The sequence below is a fragment of the Ischnura elegans genome, chromosome 4 (genome assembly GCF_921293095.1).
Source record: "Ischnura elegans chromosome 4, ioIscEleg1.1, whole genome shotgun sequence".
Classification (NCBI taxonomy): domain Eukaryota; kingdom Metazoa; phylum Arthropoda; class Insecta; order Odonata; family Coenagrionidae; genus Ischnura; species Ischnura elegans.
This window is the reverse complement of record NC_060249.1, coordinates 49492303-49514410: the sequence shown is the minus strand read 5'-3', so window position 1 is coordinate 49514410 and position 22108 is coordinate 49492303. Positions and strand designations below refer to the sequence as shown.

Here is a 22108-nt window from a genome sequence, read left to right as displayed (position 1 = left end):
CAACCGTTTATGGAGAATATGTACCTATTTTCACTCTCGAGCTCGGGAAACTTGAATTTAAAAAAAGTCTATTAAAACTGTAGTTACGGAGGCCACAGTATTTCAGATCGGGGATAACAGAACCTTAAGATGCTTGTTTGACGGTAGCGTGCGCGATCATTCTCTCGTACGATCAGTGAAGTAAGTCGTATAAGAATTTGGCACGGGAAAAGTGCGAAATGTGGGTCCCTGAGCTTTAAATAAAAAAAATGCCTTTGTGGCCTATACGAGGCGTGTTCAGAAGATAATGGGAACTAAATTTTAAAATATCTCGCCCGTTTTTTTTTAAACTAAATGGAGTGCTCTCATAAAATTAAAAAGGTAATTTTTTTACATGTCCAGATAAGTAAGTTAAAGCTATTAACGTATGCAAAATATGACTTCATAATTCTCAATATTCTGTTTGCTATAGAGCTTCAAAGTTCGCACAAATTACTAAATTCTTTCGCGCTAGAAGAAAGGCCTGTAACGTCAGAATGCGAGTAAGCAGATTCGCTCTATGGCAATAACAGAACAGTAACGACAATAACAAACATCTACGTGAAGACGATGCTGATTCATTACTTGAAGGGTGCGTCAAAAGCAGTAGTGAAATCCCGTTTGTCACTTTTTAAATTATTTTGCTATAGATGCCCCTGAAGTATGATAAAAGTTTCAGCTGTATTCATTGTTTACTTTGCCTGTGGAAGTCGCTAAGTTTAGACGTGTTTTTATGAGCTCGGCGATTTTCGGCGCACACTTCATTGCTTGTTCGTGAATTGTTGGCCGAAAACCGTACTATGACGATGCCCCAGCCTCCATTTTCACCAGTCGATGGCTCTGTGCGACTTTTTTCTATTTCAAAAATTAAAAGAACCTTAAAGAGCCGTCGTTTCACAATCACGTCAGAATAAATGCACTGATGGACGAAAGTTCTGCTGAACAATCTCTGAGTTTTTATCGAAAAACATAACCCGTAAGCGATTCGATAATATTCAATGTTAACGAAAACTCACCGATTGTCCATAATAGAAATTAAAGGGGAGCTATATCCCAATTTCAAAGGTGAAGATATTACCACAAATACAACTTAAGAATTATAATTACAAACAAATTACGATAAATATTATCACAAATTAATTTTTTTATGTAAAGTTGAATTTCGACAAGACAATGTGTCCCACAGTAACACGCATTCATTTGGCGCTCGGCGCGTAAGCACAATGACGAAAGCAGCATATTAAAAAGTCATTAAGAAGAAAAAAGACGGCTTGGGGGGAAAGGTTGGGTATATCTACAGGGATCTCCACTATAAGCTCACCTGGGGCGTCCGTCTCTCGGCTTTTAGCTGCTGAAGAGGAAAATTGCGTCATGGCGATCGTAAACTTTCGAGTAATTAAGATTAAATGTGACTGAAGATACTCTAGGGATATTATGACGATGCTTTATTGCCCCCTTTGGGCCAGGCGGGGAATTAGTTAAAATTACTTTTAGAGAAGGTAAGGGAGGGCACTAGATTTTAGGTCCACCTTCATGTCGGCTCCCCGTTTCGAGACAAAAATATAAATCCATATATTAATAATGAATTTCATAGACGTTCCTATTTTCAAATGTCAGTTATATTACTTTATTCTTTAATCAGTTGAGATGATGGTTTCATTCATTTGTAAGTAATTATATGAGGACATAAAAGTTGTATAAGCATCGGCAGAGACAGGGAATTTTGGCTGGGAAGAAGCCATGTAACCACTCAGCCCTCACCTTCAGGGAGGTTTGAGGTGTACCCCTACTTCAATAGGGGGTGTTTCTCCGCCGGAAAAATTGTTCAATACAAATTTCTCTTACATATATTTTGCCTAGTTACTGATGGCATTTTGGATATGATGATAGAGTGAGATTGTATATCAATATAAAACCTCTTCCCCGGCACCAATTAAGTCGTTATACGTGTAGTTGTTAAGTGTACATTTGAAATAATTGAACATAGTGATGACCTCCTGTGATGAGATTTTATTAATACTAACAAAGTAGCATCATCCGCTGTCGCTACAATTTTCTGCAGACGTTTGGACATTGATAGAAATAATTTTCCACATTAAGCGATGGTGTTTTTAACCACGTAACTTCCCACATTTATTTCGCAACCAATTACCTACATACTATAAATTTGAAAACTATGGTTACCCATTGAATTACTTATTACCACATGAATTATGGTTAAAATAAGTTTAAATAAGATTTTTTTCCAAATAGAACCGATGCCAATAAATTCAAAAAGTATTTAATTTCCCACTTTTCGAATAAAGCAATTCGAACGACCGCAATAACTGAAGTTACATACTAACCTCTTTTACGAATAACGACGAAAAAATATTCACGGCATCACATAATTTTCATTCTCATATTTTTAATAAACTATAATTAATTCGTAGACGTTTTTTCAACATGGCGAAGAAGAATATGAAAGTACTCAGAAAATGAGGATTAATTGTGTGAGGATTAATTGTCTGGAATTAATTCACGGAAAACAGAACGGACAGTAGCGTAGCGAGGAGGGGGGTCCGGGCCCCCTGTCCCCCTAAATATTTGAACACAATTACTTTGCGTAATAAAAGAAAAGAAGATGGTGAAATATCATTAATTTAAAGATTTCTTTATAAAATGAAGTTTTTTGATTATGAAAAGTGTTAAAAAATTATTTTAAAACCCTCTATGCCTGGCAGTGGCGTAACTAGGAATATGCTTTGGGGGGGATGAGATGGCAACGTAGGGGGGGGGGGAGAAGAGGAGAAGTGGTTAACGGCAATTTGTTTTTTAAATCACATGCCTGGAAATATATTTTTACATGATTTTGCCACTAAAGATTTATCTTTAAGCACATGCACTTATTACATATCAAAAGTGGACAATAGCTTTAAGTATTTTTTTATCTCCTGAGGCTTTGGAGGGGGGGGATCTATCCCCTCATCCCCCATATAATTACGCCACTGATACGTGGTACCCTGTTTTTAAAAAATTTCTACCCCTAACTTTGGACCCCCCCAAACGAAATTCTTGGCAACGCCACTGAGAATTGATGTAGGGAGTATCGAAAGATATAAAAACCACGTTGTGCTGATACAACTTTTATCCGCCCCATTCTCACCCATCAACTACTTAGTACGGAAAAAATCTCCCATATGCTATAGAAAAGCAAAACTTCCTAAGGGGCACGTTCACGTATGAAATGGCGGCAGATTAAAACCACAAAAGAACCTTCATTTAACACATACTGTACAAGGTTGAGAATTAGATATTTCTTCCTCGACTATGCGTACTTAATGTGAAAATCTCCATGATATAAGGGAACGTCAGCATTTCTTCATTTGTATGTAATACGCCCTCGAAATAGGAGGATTCCATATATCGACCTTTCCTGTATGCATGCTGTAAGGTCTTCAATATTCGTACAAGGCGAGTAAATGAAACTCGCCTTGCAGGCAGTAACTAATCTTTGGCCTCAGAACATGAGTCTCTACCGCTCGAAAAGTGGTCAACATCTATTTCGATCCTTCAAGAAATGAATCAGCCTATGCTTCGTCTACAGATTCATTAAACTATTTAGTTTCCTTCGGAATGGGGTTTAATGAATTGAATTTTTAGAAAACTGACGCAAAGACTGGTAAAACCACCCAAAAACATCTTGGCATATCGATAGATCTGTTGGTTACGCACCTGTTGAATCGAAAGGCCGCCGTCGAGGCCGACCGATGTTGCTATGGTTGCTATGGCAATTGCAGCCTTCACTTGTTTCCAGCGTCTTTATCAGTTTCCGGTGCGGGGACGTCGTAAACAGAATACGGACCACGGAATGAATACATATCGTATAAGTCTCAGGTATAAGTGGTACGTTTGAGTCAAATGTGAGAGGGGTGAAGTCGAAACGCCATGGAACTAATGCAATTTTCCAAAATGGTGAGAAAGGGATTTCTAAATAGCCTGAAGGGGTAAGTTTTTTTCCCTTGGCATGTTGTGAGTCGGTATAACTGCGTTTACAGCTATAGGAAGTTCTGTTGCTATTTTGCTTAGCTCATAGAAACCTTGTCAAGATAGACCATTTCCTAATTGTGTATCGTCTATTTATATTGCCAGTTACGTGCGATTGTTGCAGTGGGTGAGGATGCATTTAATCGACATTGATGATGCCATGCTGAAATCACGTAATTGCTTTAATATTTGCTACATTGTTGAATATCAATGCCTGCCAAACAACTTAGTGTCCCTGCACACTTCCCTAAAGAGGAATAGGTTTGATAGGATGATAACTTGTAATTTCCGGGGGAGTCATCAATTTATGAACCAAAGTGAGGCAATGGGTAGTCATATTATGTCGGAAATTATTATATCCAATCCGACTATGTGCTATTAATTCTTGATTTTACTATGGTTGGTAATACGAGGATTCGTTTGGTGTGACAACCAATCGTTGTATGATAGTTGTCTACTCTTAAAGTAAGGGTGATATGTCACCTCAGCTGGTGTTTTTCACTTACTTCCTTGTTTTTTGTCCCTATGTAAATATTTTCCCTGTCTAGATTTCTCTAGATAAACAAATTCATTGAATAACTATAGCATTAATCCCATCATGTGCAAAATTATTTATCCCTCTTCTTTACCAATGCTGAAATAAATTACCTAAGTTTTCATAGAACATTCATCTTAGACAGTTTCTCTATTGTTTTTACAGGGTCCACTCGTGGGCTACAAAGGTTGGGGTAGAGCTGGCCAAAGTTGCAGATTTTGTTACAAAAAGAAAAGATGTTCAAGACGTAAGTCATTATATGTTATTTCCTCTTGACTTCTTATAGTATGAGCCAGTGGTGTAACTAGGAATATGCTTTTGGGGGGGAGATGGGATGGCCTGGGGTGGAGACCCCCCCCCCCAGGCAGTGAGGGTTCCGGGAAATTTTTTGAAAAATGACATGCCAGGATATACATTTTACATCATTTTGGCACTAAAAATTTAGCTTTAAGCAGATTCAGTTTTAAATTTCAAAACTAGACAATAGTTTTAAATATTTTTATCATTTCTCTGAGGCTTTGGGGGGAGATGTATCCCCTCACCCCTCCCATAGTTACGCCACTGGTATAAGTCCCAGTTAAATATTCATATACTTGTGGTAGCATTGTACTCATAACTGTACCTATGGTCAGGCCTGTGCTGGACCCCTTCTTAGGGCAGTGGAAGGCCATGGCCAGAGGGCACCAGCACTATGCAAGGGGAAGACTACCAGGAGTTTTGGAGATGTGGAAAATAATAAATGTGTTTTGAAATTTTAATCCTTACCCTCTTAAGATTCAATTGAATCTTACCAAATTGAATTATATTAATTTAAATTATATAATTTGGTATACTTAAGACGGCATTTGTTATGCTGTAAAATGAGGCATCATTGAAATCAAGTTAGCTGCTCAATGTTGGTATTATGACTGTAATATTGATAGTTTCAGAACAGGAGGGCACCAAAGATATCCAGGATGAAGTACACAAGTGGTAATTTCCACACTTTTTAATTCAACACTCAACAACCGACCATGGTTTCAACACATAGTGCCATTTTCATGGTGATACAAGCAACACTCTCACAGTATTTGTCAAGGAGGTTGTAAATATACTGGAGGAGGGATAACTGGTTCCGAGCGTTGAGTGCAGTGTGGCTGGAGTGGGGGTGCTTGGGTAGGAAAGCCAATACTTTGACCAAAACCATGGCCCTTATATACTGGTTACTAATCTCCGGCTCGGGAGTGTTGCCTGAGATTCCGCTTTCACCCCTCAAACCCCTCACACGCCTCCCCTCAAACCCCTCACACGCCTCCCCTCAAACACAACTATGGACACAGTGCGCTGTCACTAGGGGAAATATGGAACTAACTGCACTGTCGGCGGCGGTATATGCTTTCGACAGCGCAGTTAGTTCCATATTTCCCCTAGTGACAGCGCACTGTGCCCATAGTTGTGTTTGAAGGGAGGCGTGTGAGGGGTTTGAGGGGTGAAAGCGGAATCTCAGGCAACACTCCCGAGCTGGAATATGTCAGGAGATTAGCAACCAGTATATAAGGACCATGACCAAAACATTGATAATCCCATTTTAGTCAACGCTAACTATTTGGTGAAATATTCGTTTTTACGTTAAAATAAACTATCGCAAACCAGGAGCACAGCCAGGAATCAAGGCTGGGGGGGTGTAGGTGCAACTAATACCGGGGTGTGTGGGGGTATGGAATACCCACCAGGATAAGCAGTAGGTGCAAGATGAATAAATTGCAGAATTTTTAGATGAACGGTTCAAAATGGTGAGTTTTGCGGCTTTCTGAGGGATATTTTATTAATTCTTACACTATTCTATTAGGAATATCAATCCAATTAAGTAAAATGGATTAAACTTAACAATTTCTCTGAGCTCTGGGGGGGGGAGGGTTTTAACCCCCAAAACCCCCCCTCCACTGCGCCACTGTCGCAAACGAACAGTATGTAAACTTTTTTTTTATCATTATGGGAAGGCTTCGTGAAAATATGCCTCGGATATCTTTTCGCAAGGAAATATTATTGTCAATCACCACAGTTTGGCTGTGCGACTAGCTAAGCCGAAAATAACATTTTACAAGTGTAAAATATCCCCTGCACTTCTACCGGTAATTAATAAGATTACAGTCAATGGAAATCTTACGATAGCAGGCCAGTCGCAATAATAGTACGAAAGTATGTTCACGATGATATATTATCACCATGATATGACTATATGGACAGTTTAATATACGCGGCAGTATGACGAACAATCGGGAAACTCCTATGTCAATCAATAATTGTTGCATTTTCATTTTATAAATCAGAGGGGATATAAGGAGTAGAATACTTGATTATATACATACACTATTTGAGACCAAGTTCAAAAATGGTCAAACCAAGATGGTGGAATTCTGATCACGCTTAAAACTCGAATACAGTGCCTCCAGTGTATTTACAACCTTCTTGGTATTTATGCCCAGGCCAAGGTAGGAGGTGGGGGCATATGGAATTGGTGGGAGGGGGAAATATTTTGGGTGAACAAATGAATGAAGGTATATTTTTTTAAGGCAGAAAAGTTTCCCCCTCCCCTCACACCAATTCCATATGCCCCCACCTCCTACCTTGGCCTGGGCATAAATACTGAGAGAGAGTGCTGGTTGTATCACCTTGAAAATGACACAATGTGTTGAAACCAATGATCGGTTGTTGAGTGAAGAAGTGTGTAAATTACCATTTGTGTACTTCATCATGGATATAGCAAACTTCCACAAAATCAAGGCTGAAAGGATTTTATAAAGATATCCACGCTGCTGGGCGCACCGGAATACGTCTTATGCGTTTACACTTAATTCTCAATTTTTTATTTCAGTTCATTTGAGAAAAGTTATGTACTAATTGATACAGCATTATTCAAAGCATATCCGTGCATTAGGAAAAACATGATATGAAATAGTGTTTAAAAGATTGCATTGAATGATTTGAAGCCGTGCTAGTATACTCAGGTAATTTGCACCCTCGTGTAACAGTACTCTGTTACACGAGGGTGCAAATTACCTGAAGATCAGTCGCATACATGAAGCTCTGGATGATAATAAATATTCAATATCATTGCACAATAATTTTTAATGTCAGTTATTGGTGTTTACGATAACTAACTGCATAATTGGCATTTATTATTGGCACGATAAAATATCACAATGACAGCCAAAGAGCATTACAGATGATGTATCACATCATCCGAAATTATTCCGGCAGTTATATTAGCAGGGTATTTTTCTGGCAGTAATTTCTTATTGGACGATATGTCATGATGTTGAAGACCTTCCATTAGGAGCACAATATTCATGCAAAAGGCTCCTAATGGTAAATAATTAGTTACCCAGATGGAACATATCTAACTGAATTACTGCATATGTTCTAGCACTAATGAATGCATTCTATGTCTAATTTTGCAGAGCTACAAACAGGCCTCAGTACTGGAACGAGTTGGCCCTACGCTGGTGAAAGATATAGTTAGAGATATGAAAAATATGGTAGAGTTAAAAATTAAAGCCATTAAGGTAAGTAAATCATGAATGGTGTTTTATATTTAGATATTTCAATTATGATTATTATTTTAATCAATAAATTATTGTCTAGTTAACTCTCATTTGATGGTGACTTTCTATTTGGCTTTGAATAACTTGTAAATCAATGTGCCAAAAATAGCCGGCTATAATATGTCTAATTATTAACTCTAGCCCAGCTATTGTGCAGATAATTTTTTATCCTTAGTTAAGTACATGCTTTTCTTATGAGATAGCTTTTTTGGGCCTTTTAATGTTCCTATGCCTTCCTGAAATGGACTTCCGGAATTTTATCTGGGATCATGTCATCAAGACAATTAATTTGGGGGAAATATGATGGTTGTCCACTACCTAGTAGTCTCAGTAAATTTTGAACATTCAAATACTTTCATCTGTACATTTCGCTTTATAAATATAGATAGATGTCAAATTAAGAGTGAATGCATCCCTTTAAACTAGGCTATCCTCTAAGTGATAGATTCAAAAAATGAACTTGGTAGTATTTCACACAATATTTTTATTATTAACTCTACCGGTTACAACATTCTCAGGTCATAAGCAAGGGATAAAAGAATTTTCTTTTACCTCATGTTTAAAATAGGTTCTTATACCTTTTGGTAATGACCTGAAAAGGTCGAAACTGGTCGAGTTTTTTTTTTTTATAAATACTGTGTGAAATATCACAAAGTTTATTTTTGAATCTATAAATGTTACAATTCTATGAATTTAACTAGCGAACCATTGATTTGACTCCTCCTGAGAGTTCACTATCCCATTTTATTTCAGAGGATAATGGAGGCTGCCGAAAATGCAGCGATGATGCACGATGCGGAGTCAGTTCCTGAAGATTTTGAGTATTACAATGCGAAACAGTTGGTCACCCCGGAAGAGGTGACGTGCACGAAGGAGTCGGTGGAGGAGAGCGAGGAGGGGGAGGCAGCGGCTGCATCCTCGGAGGACGGCATCGAGGTGGAGGACGTGGAGATGAAGGGGGGAGGAGGGGTGGGGAGGGCGGAGGTGGTGGACGACGGGGAGGGTGGAGACGCGGACGAAGGGTGCAAGGCAACCATACCAGAGGACATGAAGGAGATGGTCCTGAAACCAAGCAGACACTTCCAAGGGACACCAGTCAACACCAGCTACTCCTCCGTGCATGTTCCTACTAATGTTTATGACAAAGGTGAATAATGAAGCAGGGTCAGTGAGCCACATGGCCTTATAAATATGACGATATATCATATACTCCAATGGCCGTGACAAATTAATTATCGTCAAAGGTACAGATTGAATCACTGTGTTGGTGTGCTGAAATGGTGGAAATGCTTAGCCCATTGATTACATGAGATGATTTTGGCAATTTTTGAACCCTCCCCCTTCCTTCCTTGGTGAGATATCATGAGATTTGGCACGACCCTCTCCCCTTCCCTCTAATCTCACGTGAGATTGTTCAAAATGCGAGTTTTCATTGTAAATATGTTGCTTAATGCTTCATTGTGTAGGATATATATTTTTATTTAAGATTAGTTAAGACTAGTGTTTAACCCATAACCTGCTCCCATCGTCTATAATCGATCGCCTTAGAAGACTGTTCCCATTGTCTATTGACGATTCGAACTATGCTTCTACTCTTCAAGTCCATAGAAGTTCTTCTTTTGACAAGTAGATGTCATGAGGACATCTTTTACTCCTCTTTTTATTTTTATTGCCCTTCAGAGGCTGCCAGGAACCCTCAAGAGCCTATTTCAGCTTATTTGTGCAGTTAAAGGGTTAAGATTGTTATGATAGTAGTCTCGAATCACAGTGAAAAAATTCAACACAGTGTTCTTGCAATTCCATACTGTTTCTTGCAGAAAACATTATGTGATACTTGCCAGGATGGACCCCCACCCCTCTTCCCTGCGTGAGATGGGGTGACAATAGGCTTGACCCTCTCCCTCCCCGAAACACCTCATGTAATTAATGGATGCCTCCTGACTAGACCTTAACATTTCATTCAGAAACCCTTGAACCTGTGAGGGATGCATTTCAAGGGTTGATGGGAACCTGCTGAGGCTGCCTATGTGAAGCTTAACAATGACTGAGCAAAAACTCAGATATAACATTCTTTCACATGCTCAAGAACCTCAGCACAAGGAAAAACTTGCTCGATACCTTGTAATATTCATCCCTGTGTTGTTGTTGAGATTTTACCCTAAACTTAAGCAGAAGGGAATCCTTGGTTGTTTGAAATATGTGTGTATCCCTCACCTAGTCTTCTTTTGGTAGCCTGACAACACTTGTGAATATTTTACCAGATGCCAACATTTCACTTAAAAAATATAAGCTTTGCCAAAGCTCAGGAGAAATGACTCAGCATCAAAAACTTTTTTCACCCAAAGCCCTTCATAAGAAACCATTCCCTTGCAATATAGAGGTTAACCATAAAAATGTCATCAAAGAAACTAAATACATAGTTGAAAGATATCATTAACCCTTGGAGTGCTGGAACGTTTTTATACATTTTGCACGCTGACTGTGGCAATTACCCAAAATTTTCATTGCTACCGGGATATCTTGCACTTGGGCACTTTCCCTCGCTGTAAGGATTGCTAATAGGCTTAAATCTACAAGACCTTGTGGCAGGGGGTGTCTCCTGCACAGGGGGTCTCTTCTGCATTGGCTCACGGCTAAAATCGCAGACTCCCGCAGCCCAAGGGTTAAAAAATAACTGGTAGAAGTAAAAAATAACTCTCCTGTAAAAAGTTACAAGTTTAATTAAAACTTTAAAAGAACCGTTAAGCAAGAAGTTCAAGTCTTGCAGTTAAGGTATACAGTAAGAATTACATATATACAAAAAATACCTAGAATTACATTTTGTAAATATATTTCTATAGCTTTGCTAATTTTTTTGCAGCTCCTGATGTTATAAAAGCTATAAAGTGGTCTGAAGACTTGGATCCAGTCTTTATTAGCAACTATCAGGTGGATCCTTCACTGAGTTGGCAGTATTTTGGAAGTTCTCATGGTTTTATGAGACAATACCCTGGTGAGTGAATTAAAGTGCTATTTCGTTATGAATTCCACTTGTGTAAAAAAGCCGTTTTCATTGTAATCAAAGTAAATGTACTAGCCAAAGCTTGCTTTGTGATGAGGAATCTAAAATACACATCCTATGCACCTCTAATGATTGATAATCATCCTCGATTATTCCAGTCTCATTGAAGTCTTCCTCCTTGTAGTTTTCTTGTTACATTGTTAAATACGCAGTGCTCTTGTTAAGTTGTGTTGGTTTGTTTGATTATCTGATATTCTTCCCTTAAATCTAATATTTTTTTGAATGAACCAGCTTCAAAGTTAACGAGGGTCTAGATCAAAATCCCCAAAGGTTGATGTGTTACATGTAAGTTGATGAATTTAACCTTGCTTAAAAGGTAGCTAGCCTAGTATGAATTAATGGTTTCAAAATTCATTCAACTTGAAACGATGTTACGAAGTATTTTTTTTTTAATTTAACATGAGTCACTTCAGTATGCTGGTACATATATCAGTATTTGGGTTGTCGACCAATTTTTTTAGTGCTGTATTCAAAAGTTGAAGTCAACAAAGAAATTATCACCTTGTCACTTTTCTTTTCTGTATGTACTCTGTAAATGTATTAAAAATTCCTTTGAAATTAACTACAAAATAAGTATAAGTTTAGACAACCTGTTTATCCCCTAAAATCCCCAAAGGCAGATTTCTGGGTACATTCCTGGTGTATGAGATTGTGCTTACAAACTACTCTAAAGGATGAAATTAGGTATTATTACGGAGGCTTCCGCGGTTATTTATTTGGTGATGGTTTTCCGGGTTTACACCGCGTTGATACATGTTTTGCGGACGACAGTTTCGGGCGCGTTCCAGCTCCCGTTAACCCGAAACGACCCGAAGACGGGAGCTGGAACGCGCCCGAAACTGTCGTCCGCAAAACATGTATCAACGCGGTGTAAACCCGGAAAACCATCACGAAATTAGGTATTGTTTTATACAGTCAAAGGGGTTGTTGAATCACATTTTTAATCGCGCCTTTACTGTATTAATTAGTTTATATATTTGGTTGCAGCAATTCAGTGGAAACAGGAGCCAGTAGACCTCTTCGATTGTCGAACCCGTTCGTGGTACATAGAAGCAGCTACAAGTCCAAAGGATATAGTCGTGTTGGTTGATTTCTCTGGATCAATGACAGGAATGAGGAAAGAAGTTGCACGTCATGTAGTGTCAAACATTCTCGACACATTGAGCAACAATGACTACGTCAACATTTTCAATTTTTCAGAGGAAACATCAGAATTGGTTCCATGTTTTAGAGATCTCCTAGTCCAGGTAATTTTTTTGGTATTATGTAATAGAGAATAATATTGATAAAAAGTTCAATTTTTATGACTGCTCAAAAAATAGTATTGAAAACGGGTACCATAGATGAATTTCTCCGTATATTTCTGTAATGTTAAAAAATAATTATGCTCCATATCAACATATGCATGAGTGTGCAAAGAACTCAATGGCATACATTTATTCTATTTGTTATTATTGTTGACCACTTTAAAAAACATTGCTTATTAAGAACAAGGCAAATGTATTGTAATACACAAAAAATCACACAACAATGTAATATAAATATATTGAATTGCCGATATAATCATCATATATTTAATAATGAAAACCTGAATAGCAATTAAAGAAGCGGCTAGAAAATTCAAAGCCATTTCTGATGTGTTTTTTAAATATTTCTCTTCCAGGCAAATCTTGGTAATGTCAGGGAACTTAAGATGGCAATGGAAGATATTGAAACGAAGGACATTGCAAATTTCACATCGGCTTTGATAAAGGCATTTGAGCTGCTTCAAGTGGTAAGAATCCATAAAAAATAACAGTGATAAGTTTGAATTTGATGATCTAAAACAATTCTTTTCATTATGTCTCTTTACCACTCTACTGCCGCTGTAATTTCTGGACTACATATTTGTTGCTAAATCAGCCAAGATTTAATTGAAAGCTTTCTAGCTATCAAAATAGTATTGATCAATCTTGTGCCCTTATTATATGTCGTTACATTTACTTGTGAAAGTAAGTGTGTACATATTTACCAAAGATGATGGCATTTTTCATTGGATTAACTTGGATTATGTTGCTAAGCTTACAAGTTCTATTTTTTTTCAATTCATCTTTCCATTCTAGGTGATAAAAGTCTTTACAGAATATACAGTTCCAATTATGTGATGATAGTGATACTTTTGACTTGTACTCATCATGTCACTGTATCACTTAAGACATTTAATTGAGAAAAATGATATTGTCTTAGAATTCAATTTTTTGTTTCAATAAGGTTGTTGTTAAAATCAAAACTCATAAATATAATGTCATTTTGTGACCACTGTCTAGCATCCATTGGCACTTCATTCAATTGAAAATGGGTGAAGAGTCTATGGCTATTTTCTCAGTTTGAAGAATCCCTTCGTGTTTATATCTCATGATGAGTTTATTCCTTGAATTTTCAGTACCGTGAAGAAAGGCAAGGTGCACGCTGTAACCAGGCTATAATGCTTGTGACAGATGGTGTGCCTTACAACTTCCGGGAAATATTTGAAGAGTATAATTGGAGAAAATTACCCTTTATGCCTGTACGTGTCTTCACATATTTGATAGGAAAAGAAGTGGCTGATGTGAAAGAGGTGAAATGGATGGCATGTGAGAACCAAGGTGAGTAGAAAGAAATGGCTGGATATGATCAGTATCCACTCAAATCAGCATCTATCTCCTGAAAGTAGTACATTTGGATACCTATATGTTTCTAAACAAGTCCTTCATCACATTTTATGTGTGAATGAAAGTCCAGGCAAGCAATGAAGTTGATTAAATTACACTTGATTATATTATTTGATGGTTCAAGAGCTCTATGCTTATTCAAATAATTCCCCAGATTTGGAATTTCTCCATTTCAAGACAGTTTGGCCTCCAATAAGAACAAGACTCCAATTATATTACAAGGGGAGTTCGTTAATTAATGTGACACAGCTTTTTTCTGGGCCAATTTTGGTTGAAAAGGGTTGGAATTTCTTGTGGAACATTTTCAAAAATTCCCGATTCGTCTCATATAGTTAAATTGACTTCCGATAAGTGACCGTGCACTACTGAACTGTTAAAATGACGCCTGTAACCTGAGGTGTGTTCCAAACGACGTGAAATAATTCAGTTTCTTTTGGTTGAAAACCAGAGTACATATATCACATATTCATAGGCGGTTGCAGCATGTCTACAGTGATCTGACAGTGCACAAAAGCACGATGAGTCATTGGGCAGTGCACCATTGTTTCATTATTGCCGCTGCGGGCATGATGAAGAAGTTATTGATGCAGTACGACGTTGACTCCGACAATGACCAGTAGAATAGTACCATGCCGGCAAGCAGGTCCTCCATTCAAGGTGGCATCAAGCCATATTAAGCATTAAATGGAGATTATGCTGATAAATACATAGTGTTGTGTCGCTGAAATATTGGGGAATAACATGGTGTATTTGAACGCTCAATAAAACAACCCCTGTTTCAGAAAAAATTGTGTTCCATTACTTATCGAACTCCCCTCATACATTGAACATAACTCCTGAGAAAATTGAGAAAGAGAGAGATTACTGAACAGCTTATGAAAGTTTGTTTTACTGGAATTTTACATTCATCAATGGTGTGGATGCCTCACATGCTTTTTTTGTCTTGTGAATTTTTAGACAAAACCCGTCTCTAGCTCAATAGAAAAAAAAACATGTGTACTCTTGCTGCAAAGCAATTCATAAATTTAAACCAGGGTGAAATTTTCCGTGAATAAATCATTTGCCTTTACCAAAATTCGAACTCAGATTTCCCTATAGCTGGTCGGGTATGCTACCAGTTACCTCTCATAGCAAATGATTTTTTCCTGGTGAATTTCACCTATGCTGTAATTAACTTTGCACCTGTTTGCATGCCTGAGTAAAAAATATCCTGTTATATGCAGTACGTTACTATTTACTAATTATTTAAATTATATATCCATATCTCTAGAATTGGTGTACATTTATCAAGAGTAACTTTTGGCTTCAGAAGAGTGTAGCAATGTTTTAGTGAGGCCATCTTTTTCTCGGAACGATTTCAAATCTCTTCCAGAGGAACTCTACATTTAAACCTACCTACAGATCAGATCATTCCACATCCTAAAGATCCTCATCACCCTCCTCTGATCCTCATCATCATCCACCTGTTAAAAACTCATTTAGATTACAGTATTTGTATATTAACCTATGGCCTCAATCCCACTGAGTGTAGCTGTGTGTTTGTATAGCTCATGTGTATAGTATTTTATTATTTGTTTGTATATTATCCTGCATTATCTTGACAAAACTCATGGATGTATTATCGTAATGAAGTTAATAAATATTATGTATTATTATTATTTATATTTATTTATTAAATTTGAACTTCCTATTTTCCTATCCCAAGAGGGTTTCAAAATCAATAGGACTAGACCCTTTGGAAAGAAAATTCAACCAAATATTGATAATATCTCAGTAATTATTTCGAACATCTTAAAGTTAGTTCATAAATGCTAGTAGTTAGCGACTAGTGAAAGTTAACTCATTTTCAAAATTTCATTTCCAGGTTATTACGTCCACCTCAGTACATTGGCCGAAGTGAGGGAGCAAGTACTTAATTACATTCCTGTGATGGCACGTCCTATGGTTTTAAATAAGACTGAACACCCCATTGTGTGGACCCCTGTTTATGCTGATGTAACGGTTAGTTTAAGTTTTTAATGTGGCTCTAAAAATCTATCTTTGTTGAAGGTTATTTACCCGTATGAAGTAGTGTTTATTTTAATCATATCATAGAAAAATTATGACTCTTAAAAATCAGCCATGAGATGTCGAGGGTTTGTGGGATAAAGTAGAAAAGGAAGGAGTTGTATCATTTTGGGCCCTTACATAGAATTACGGCTCTATATTCAAGAATATTAACAATATCTTTCATTATTTTAAGTTGTATTGCATAGGACCTTGAAAGACTGAGTCATGTACGTACATGAAATTTAACCGTAAGTAACAATCTAAAAGTCTCAACCAAAAGTAGGTAGCTGTCTTTAGTGGCACAGCAAGGGGGGGGTTTCCTAGGGAATTTCCCCACCAGAACTCGGATAAACTTTCAATTTTAATCCATGTTACTTAATTGAACAACACTCAAAGATCTGGCGAGAAACACCGGGGTTACGTCAGGTAAAAACCCTTATAGGAGAGCTCTCTCCTAGATGCGAGAGAAGACTTCTCCTTATGGACAGAAGTCAATTGCGAACGGTAGTAGGCCTGCTTACGGGACACCATCATGTAATGAGACATATGCATTTGCTGGGGATAACAGACTCAGATAGGTGTAGATGGTGTGAGACGGCAGAAGAAACAACCACTTATCTAATATGCGAGTGCCCCGCAATCATGAGGACTCGATATAGACACCTGGGCTCACCTTTTATAGAGCCCAAGGAAGTAAAAGATCTTCCCATTGGGGACCTTTTGTCCTTTGCTAAGGACATAGGCCTCTTTGGGTGATCCATTATCGGCGGTTGGCACAATGGACCTACAGGTCTGAGTGCCCTGGGAGTTGATCCCCTACCGCAACAACAAATCTACAAATTTACTTAATTGAAATAATATTACTTATAGAATAGTAGAAGGATTTATAAAATATCTCTCAGAAGGGATTATAAAACACTAAAAAACATAAATCTCTTTATTTTGAACTATCTTATCTTAACATTTTTCTGGGGAGGGCCCCGGAATCTTCCACTTACCCTGGTGGGTACTCCATACCCCCCAGACACCCCAGTATTAGTTGTGCCTATATCCCCCCTCCCCAGCCTTAATTCCTAGCTGCGCTCCCAGCTGTTAAAGTAATCTATCGGTTGTTCTGGTGTAAAGACAGTTGATGCTATGAGTGGCTTAAATCATGAAGAGTTGATTTTTCTGTTTATTCTCTGCATTATACTTCATCTCTTTACAGAAACAAGCCATTAAGGCCATCTGTAAAGTTCCAATCCGAACAAGTGGTCGGCCACTGTTTGTGTCCCTCAGGATCCTCACACTTCCATGTATTTACATTCTCTGATGTGCCATGTTTGTGAAGTGTTATCCGTATTACTTCCGAGTTAACTCTGACTTTCACAGTCACAACACTAGATCAAAAAGTGAAATTCACAGTTATCTGTATTCATTTAGCCAATGTCAGAAGGGACCATATCACTCTGTTGCTGCAATCTACAATAGGCTACCCTCTGATATGAAATCCCTTACCTCATCAAAGGTTTTTAAGAATAGATTGAGAAGCTTGCTATATAGCAAAGGTTATTATAGTGTTCAAGAATTTTTTAATGATATTTTATAAATGTTAGTAGTGTTCAAGAAATTTTTAATGATATTTTGTAAATGTTATTATAGTGTTCAAGAATTTTTTTAATGATATTTTGTAATCTGTGTTTTGTGATTCTTTTATGTCTCTCAGTATCTTGACGAATCCCATGGATAATTGTATCCCTACGGTGTTAATAAAATATTATTACCTATTATTATTATCTGAATAATATATCACTCTCCCTAATAGATTATGTCATGTTTTATTACAGGATCCAAAGATGACAGATTGGCTTTGGGAAGTCAAAGAATGTGCAGAACAAAAAAGCAGATTTGAAAGCTATAGGAAAAACAGGCAAAAGTTTCATTCGGCAGAGGAGCAAGGGAGGCAGTATGATCAGAAACTGAAGAGAGTAAGTCTTTACTTCTATTTTACCTTGTTGTAGAGAGTAATGAGTTCATTAGAAGTACAAATGAGACATGAATCTTTATACTAATTCTATATCAAATAGATGTATATTTTTGTCATTGATTTTTAATGGTACTAAATGTTTTCCATGCTTTTTATTTCTTACCCAGGTGCAAAATCAGAGTGGTGACTCACAGGAATATCAGTTAATGACATCAGTGTCCATGCCTGTATTCGACAGGAGAGAGAATGCGGTAAGTGCATGACAACTTGCAATGTGAATGATCATGAACCCTAAACTGAGTCCAAAATCGTTGTGTTGACTCGTTAACTTTTGGTGATTAAATATGAAATAATGGACTATTCCAGTGGTGAGGATAACCCAATTGAAGAAAATGCAAGATTTTACTATGGCAAAATAGATCATAGAAAAAGAGATACTTTTATATATTTTTAATTACCTGGTAGAATGTGTTAATTCATATCAATTAGGTAGAATGCGTCGATTTAATGACATGATTTTGAATGGTTACTGTAATAGGGTAGTTTCCCATTTTTTCTTGTCTTTTTGTTCTTTAAAAATGTAAATTATTATTTCAGGCTTAACTTTGTGGAAGTTTGTGATATTCATAATTAAAATGACTTTGTTTAAGCCCACAAAAATTTAATCCAAGCACCGACCTGGGTTTTTAACACTTATTGTTAGACCCAGAAGATGGCAATTATAAATGAAAAATTAGTTGATGGCCAAATTGATGATCTTTCAGACCCCAACTGAAAGAAATTATTGAAGTTAAAATTGGGCATCAAAATTTTCCTATGGAAATAATTTCGACTTCACACTTCCTTACGATTGCAGTATACGAAGTAATTCCAAGGTAATCCTCAGGGAGCTATCACTGGAAATAGAATATTTATGAATGATGTAACAATTTTCCGGGGAATACAATAAATGAACTTCTCTTGGGTTTGCATGTGGGTCAGAAATTTATTCTGTTAACTATCCAAATGGTTATGCAGGGTAGGAGTCAGGTTTCAACAAATAAATAAGTGTGTAAGAATTAAATAGCCATGCAGCATCCTCTAGATCTTGAATGAAGTTCTACTAAGCGTCTAGGGTCAGAAAATTTTCCATATCACATGTGCAGCAGTGGGATAGTCAGGAATTTGGTTCGGTGGGGGTCCAAAACCAGGGTGGAAAATGTATTTACAAAAAAAAACAGAGTACTAAGGCACCGATACCTCCACTGCACTAACACTCAAGATCGCCCACCAAATCAAATCCACTCATTTAGTAGCCCAACAATATGAATGTGCTCAGTTGGCTGTATTTGGAGCATAAACACTCACCTCCAATTCTCCGAGTTTTGGAGATGAGTGTTTGTGCTTTGGCTTCTGCTAGATGAGGGCTTTCATATTTTCGGGCTCCTATATGAGCAGATTTGATTAGCTGGGCGATTGTTGAGTGTTTGTGCAGTGGAAGTATTCAAATAAAGGGTAATTAACTAATTTTTCCTCTTTTCATCATCGAAAAATCTTCATTTTTCTGAGAAATCTTTCGTAAACTCTTGATTTTTCAATATTTTGTGTTCTTTTGTGAAGCAAATCAAATGTGTTTTTATATTTTGGGTGGTCCAGAACCCTGGACCCTCCCCCTTCCTATGGCACTGACCCCACAGTTACCTAATTTAGTTTTCTTTTGAAAAGGAAACCACCCTATTGTCTATATCATGTACTTTTTCATTAATATTATTTGAGTTGGCCATCATAGGTTTTGGATCTATTCTGCAAATATTGGTGTGAATTTGGAATTCCAATTTATTTTGAATTTAAAGACTATCCAGGTTGAATTCTTGCATAGTTTTCAATAAGAACTCCCTTCTGTGGAACCATATCCTTGAGACTTGGCAACACATGGTTTATTTTACTCTCCAACTGACATAACTTGCTGTTAAATGTCTCCCTTGATTAACTAAAGGTGAAAATAAAATAATTTATAATGCAATGAGTATAAGTTGATTTTGGTCAGTGTGGTTTTCAATTTTTAGTATTATTTTTTTTTTTTTTTTTAAACTTTATTTTCATGATACGCATAATGTGTGGTGTAAATTTCAGTTATAATACAAGAGTTTTACTTAACTTGCATTCTCCTACTGCCTCTCAAATGTTATTTTTATTAGAAAGAAAAATTTTTCTCAGTGATTTTATTCCGCAGCTGCACTAACTCTCCCACAAATATTGCATAGATACAAGAGGATCATTATTTGTTCAATGATTATATGAATTTAAGAGCCCAGGTTTCAAAATCATATTTTTAAAAAGTTTCCTTTTTCTGTGTGAAAATGCTGTTGACACTGATTTAAAAAATCTCCTTGGGAATGTGAGTTCTGATCATAGCAATAACCATAGTTCAACGCAATGTTTTTTTTTATTTTCTGAGTTAGACTTTATTTTATTTTTACCCCTATTGTGATTTATTTGGATAATCTTAAGTACGTATGCCCTATGTGCTCACAGAACAAAACTATAAAGTCTTAGAAATGCATATTTGTCAGCAGTGAAATGAAAAATCTTGAAATATCCCCTGTGAGGAGAAATGGAGAAAATAAATTGGTGAATTATTTTGTCATTTATATATGTATATTTTATTTTTAGCTATAAAAAATGGAAATTTTTCCTCATCATAACGGAAATATCATTCCATTACATAAGTACAAATGTGTGTTCATGAAATGCAAGCCACAGATAATGAAGAGAAGCATAGGGGTTTAAGAAAATTAGATTAATACGTATTATGAAGCACATATATGACAAAAATTTCACCACTATTGGTTTAGGAAACTTGTACCTTCATTATAATTTGGTATATTTTTTTATAATTTCTTTTCAACATTTTTTGTGAATTGGTAGGAATATAATGCTGCTACTGCTTGGAGTTTGAAAAAGTATAATGTATCATGAGATTCAAAAGCGATAAATTTGAGGACAACGTGATTATTTTGAGGATATGGCCGTGATGAGACTTGGACTGTATGGCAAACCTCTCTATATTGAGCTGCATTATAACTGAAATTTACCGAGGTAGTACATATTAAGATGTAAAAAAAATAATGTGATTTTTGTTTATCAGCCAATGAATCAATGAAAAACATTCAGCCCATGTTTTAGATTTAATTTCAGTTATCTGTGTTGTTTTTATCCTTGGTACACATAAATTACATGATTATCAACACATTACAATACATTGAATGAAATTTGTATAATATATGGCTAATTTCAAACATGTAATATCTTTCTCTTGCCGTAACATTTCACCTATGAACATTCATAGATCTCAGTTAAATGCTCACAATGAGAAACTATTATCATCCAACCACTATTAATTTTATTGTCAATGATGATTATTCTATATATGATAATGATGTGTGTATGCTAAAAAAACTGTTTTATCAACTCGCAATTAATCCCATCCAATTTCAGAACATCACAGAACGAGTTCTCGTAAATGAAGCCTATTGGGTTCAGAGAATGAGAGAGGTACTTTTTAATAATGATCATTCGGTCCTGTCTGTTGCGTGCAGCGTGCCTCTGTATATATATTCATAATAGTCAGTGGCATATATCTGTAGTGTAAGTCTAGAGTTCTTGTAGGTTCGGTGGATTTCATTCATGCAGTGCTTAATTTATTTGTTCAAATTGTCATATTATTCACTCTTATGAAACAAGTGTTTTGAATTCATTGCAATAAAAATTTTTGGAGAATTAACTAGATTATTGCATAATTTTTTGGCAATTGGCTTATCAGTTAAAGTTGCCGCTGTTTCATTCTTGATAAAAATGTTGCTTTCCGGATGAGATGGAATGACTAACTTTCAACACCTCTTGCTAAATTGTTTGGCAAAAGGTTAAGCACTGTACCTAGGTGTTTTGAAAAGAGAAATAATCTTGCTCCTTTAGATTTTTAGAATTAGACGGCCAAACTGGGAGCACATCTCAAAGAAAGTTTCGGCAGTCATTCGACTGCATTGTCGCAGGCATGAGACAAGCTAAGCTAAGCTTTGTCGACACCCTTTCCAGAGTGATATAGACGGCTGTGTATTCCAGTTTGACAAAATTTAGTGTCGTAGCTACTTACTTAAATCTTCTTCAGCATTAGAGTAGGCTAGTATCATACTATACATA

General features: G+C 36.7%; 1 protein-coding gene across 4 annotated transcripts in view; it reads left to right on the top strand.

Moving 5' to 3' along the window:
* LOC124157414 (voltage-dependent calcium channel subunit alpha-2/delta-3) overlaps positions 1-22108 on the top strand; it is a 164528-nt gene that overhangs the window by 78991 nt on the left and 63429 nt on the right. For 2 of the 4 annotated variants that reach the window (XM_046532107.1, XM_046532106.1), the window contains exons 1-9: positions 9160-9310; positions 11024-11155; positions 12212-12471; positions 12888-12998; positions 13647-13848; positions 15779-15915; positions 17790-17930; positions 18097-18180; positions 21407-21463. In XM_046532107.1, the coding sequence (XP_046388063.1) occupies positions 9211-9310; positions 11024-11155; positions 12212-12471; positions 12888-12998; positions 13647-13848; positions 15779-15915; positions 17790-17930; positions 18097-18180; positions 21407-21463 (1224 nt within the window). In that variant the 5' untranslated portion in view covers positions 9160-9210. Of the gene's footprint in view, positions 1-4744; positions 4827-8019; positions 8125-8916; positions 9067-9159; positions 9311-11023; positions 11156-12211; positions 12472-12887; positions 12999-13646; positions 13849-15778; positions 15916-17789; positions 17931-18096; positions 18181-21406; positions 21464-22108 lie in introns of those variants that run through there. The other 2 variants (XM_046532110.1, XM_046532108.1) reach the window with 2 other exon arrangements.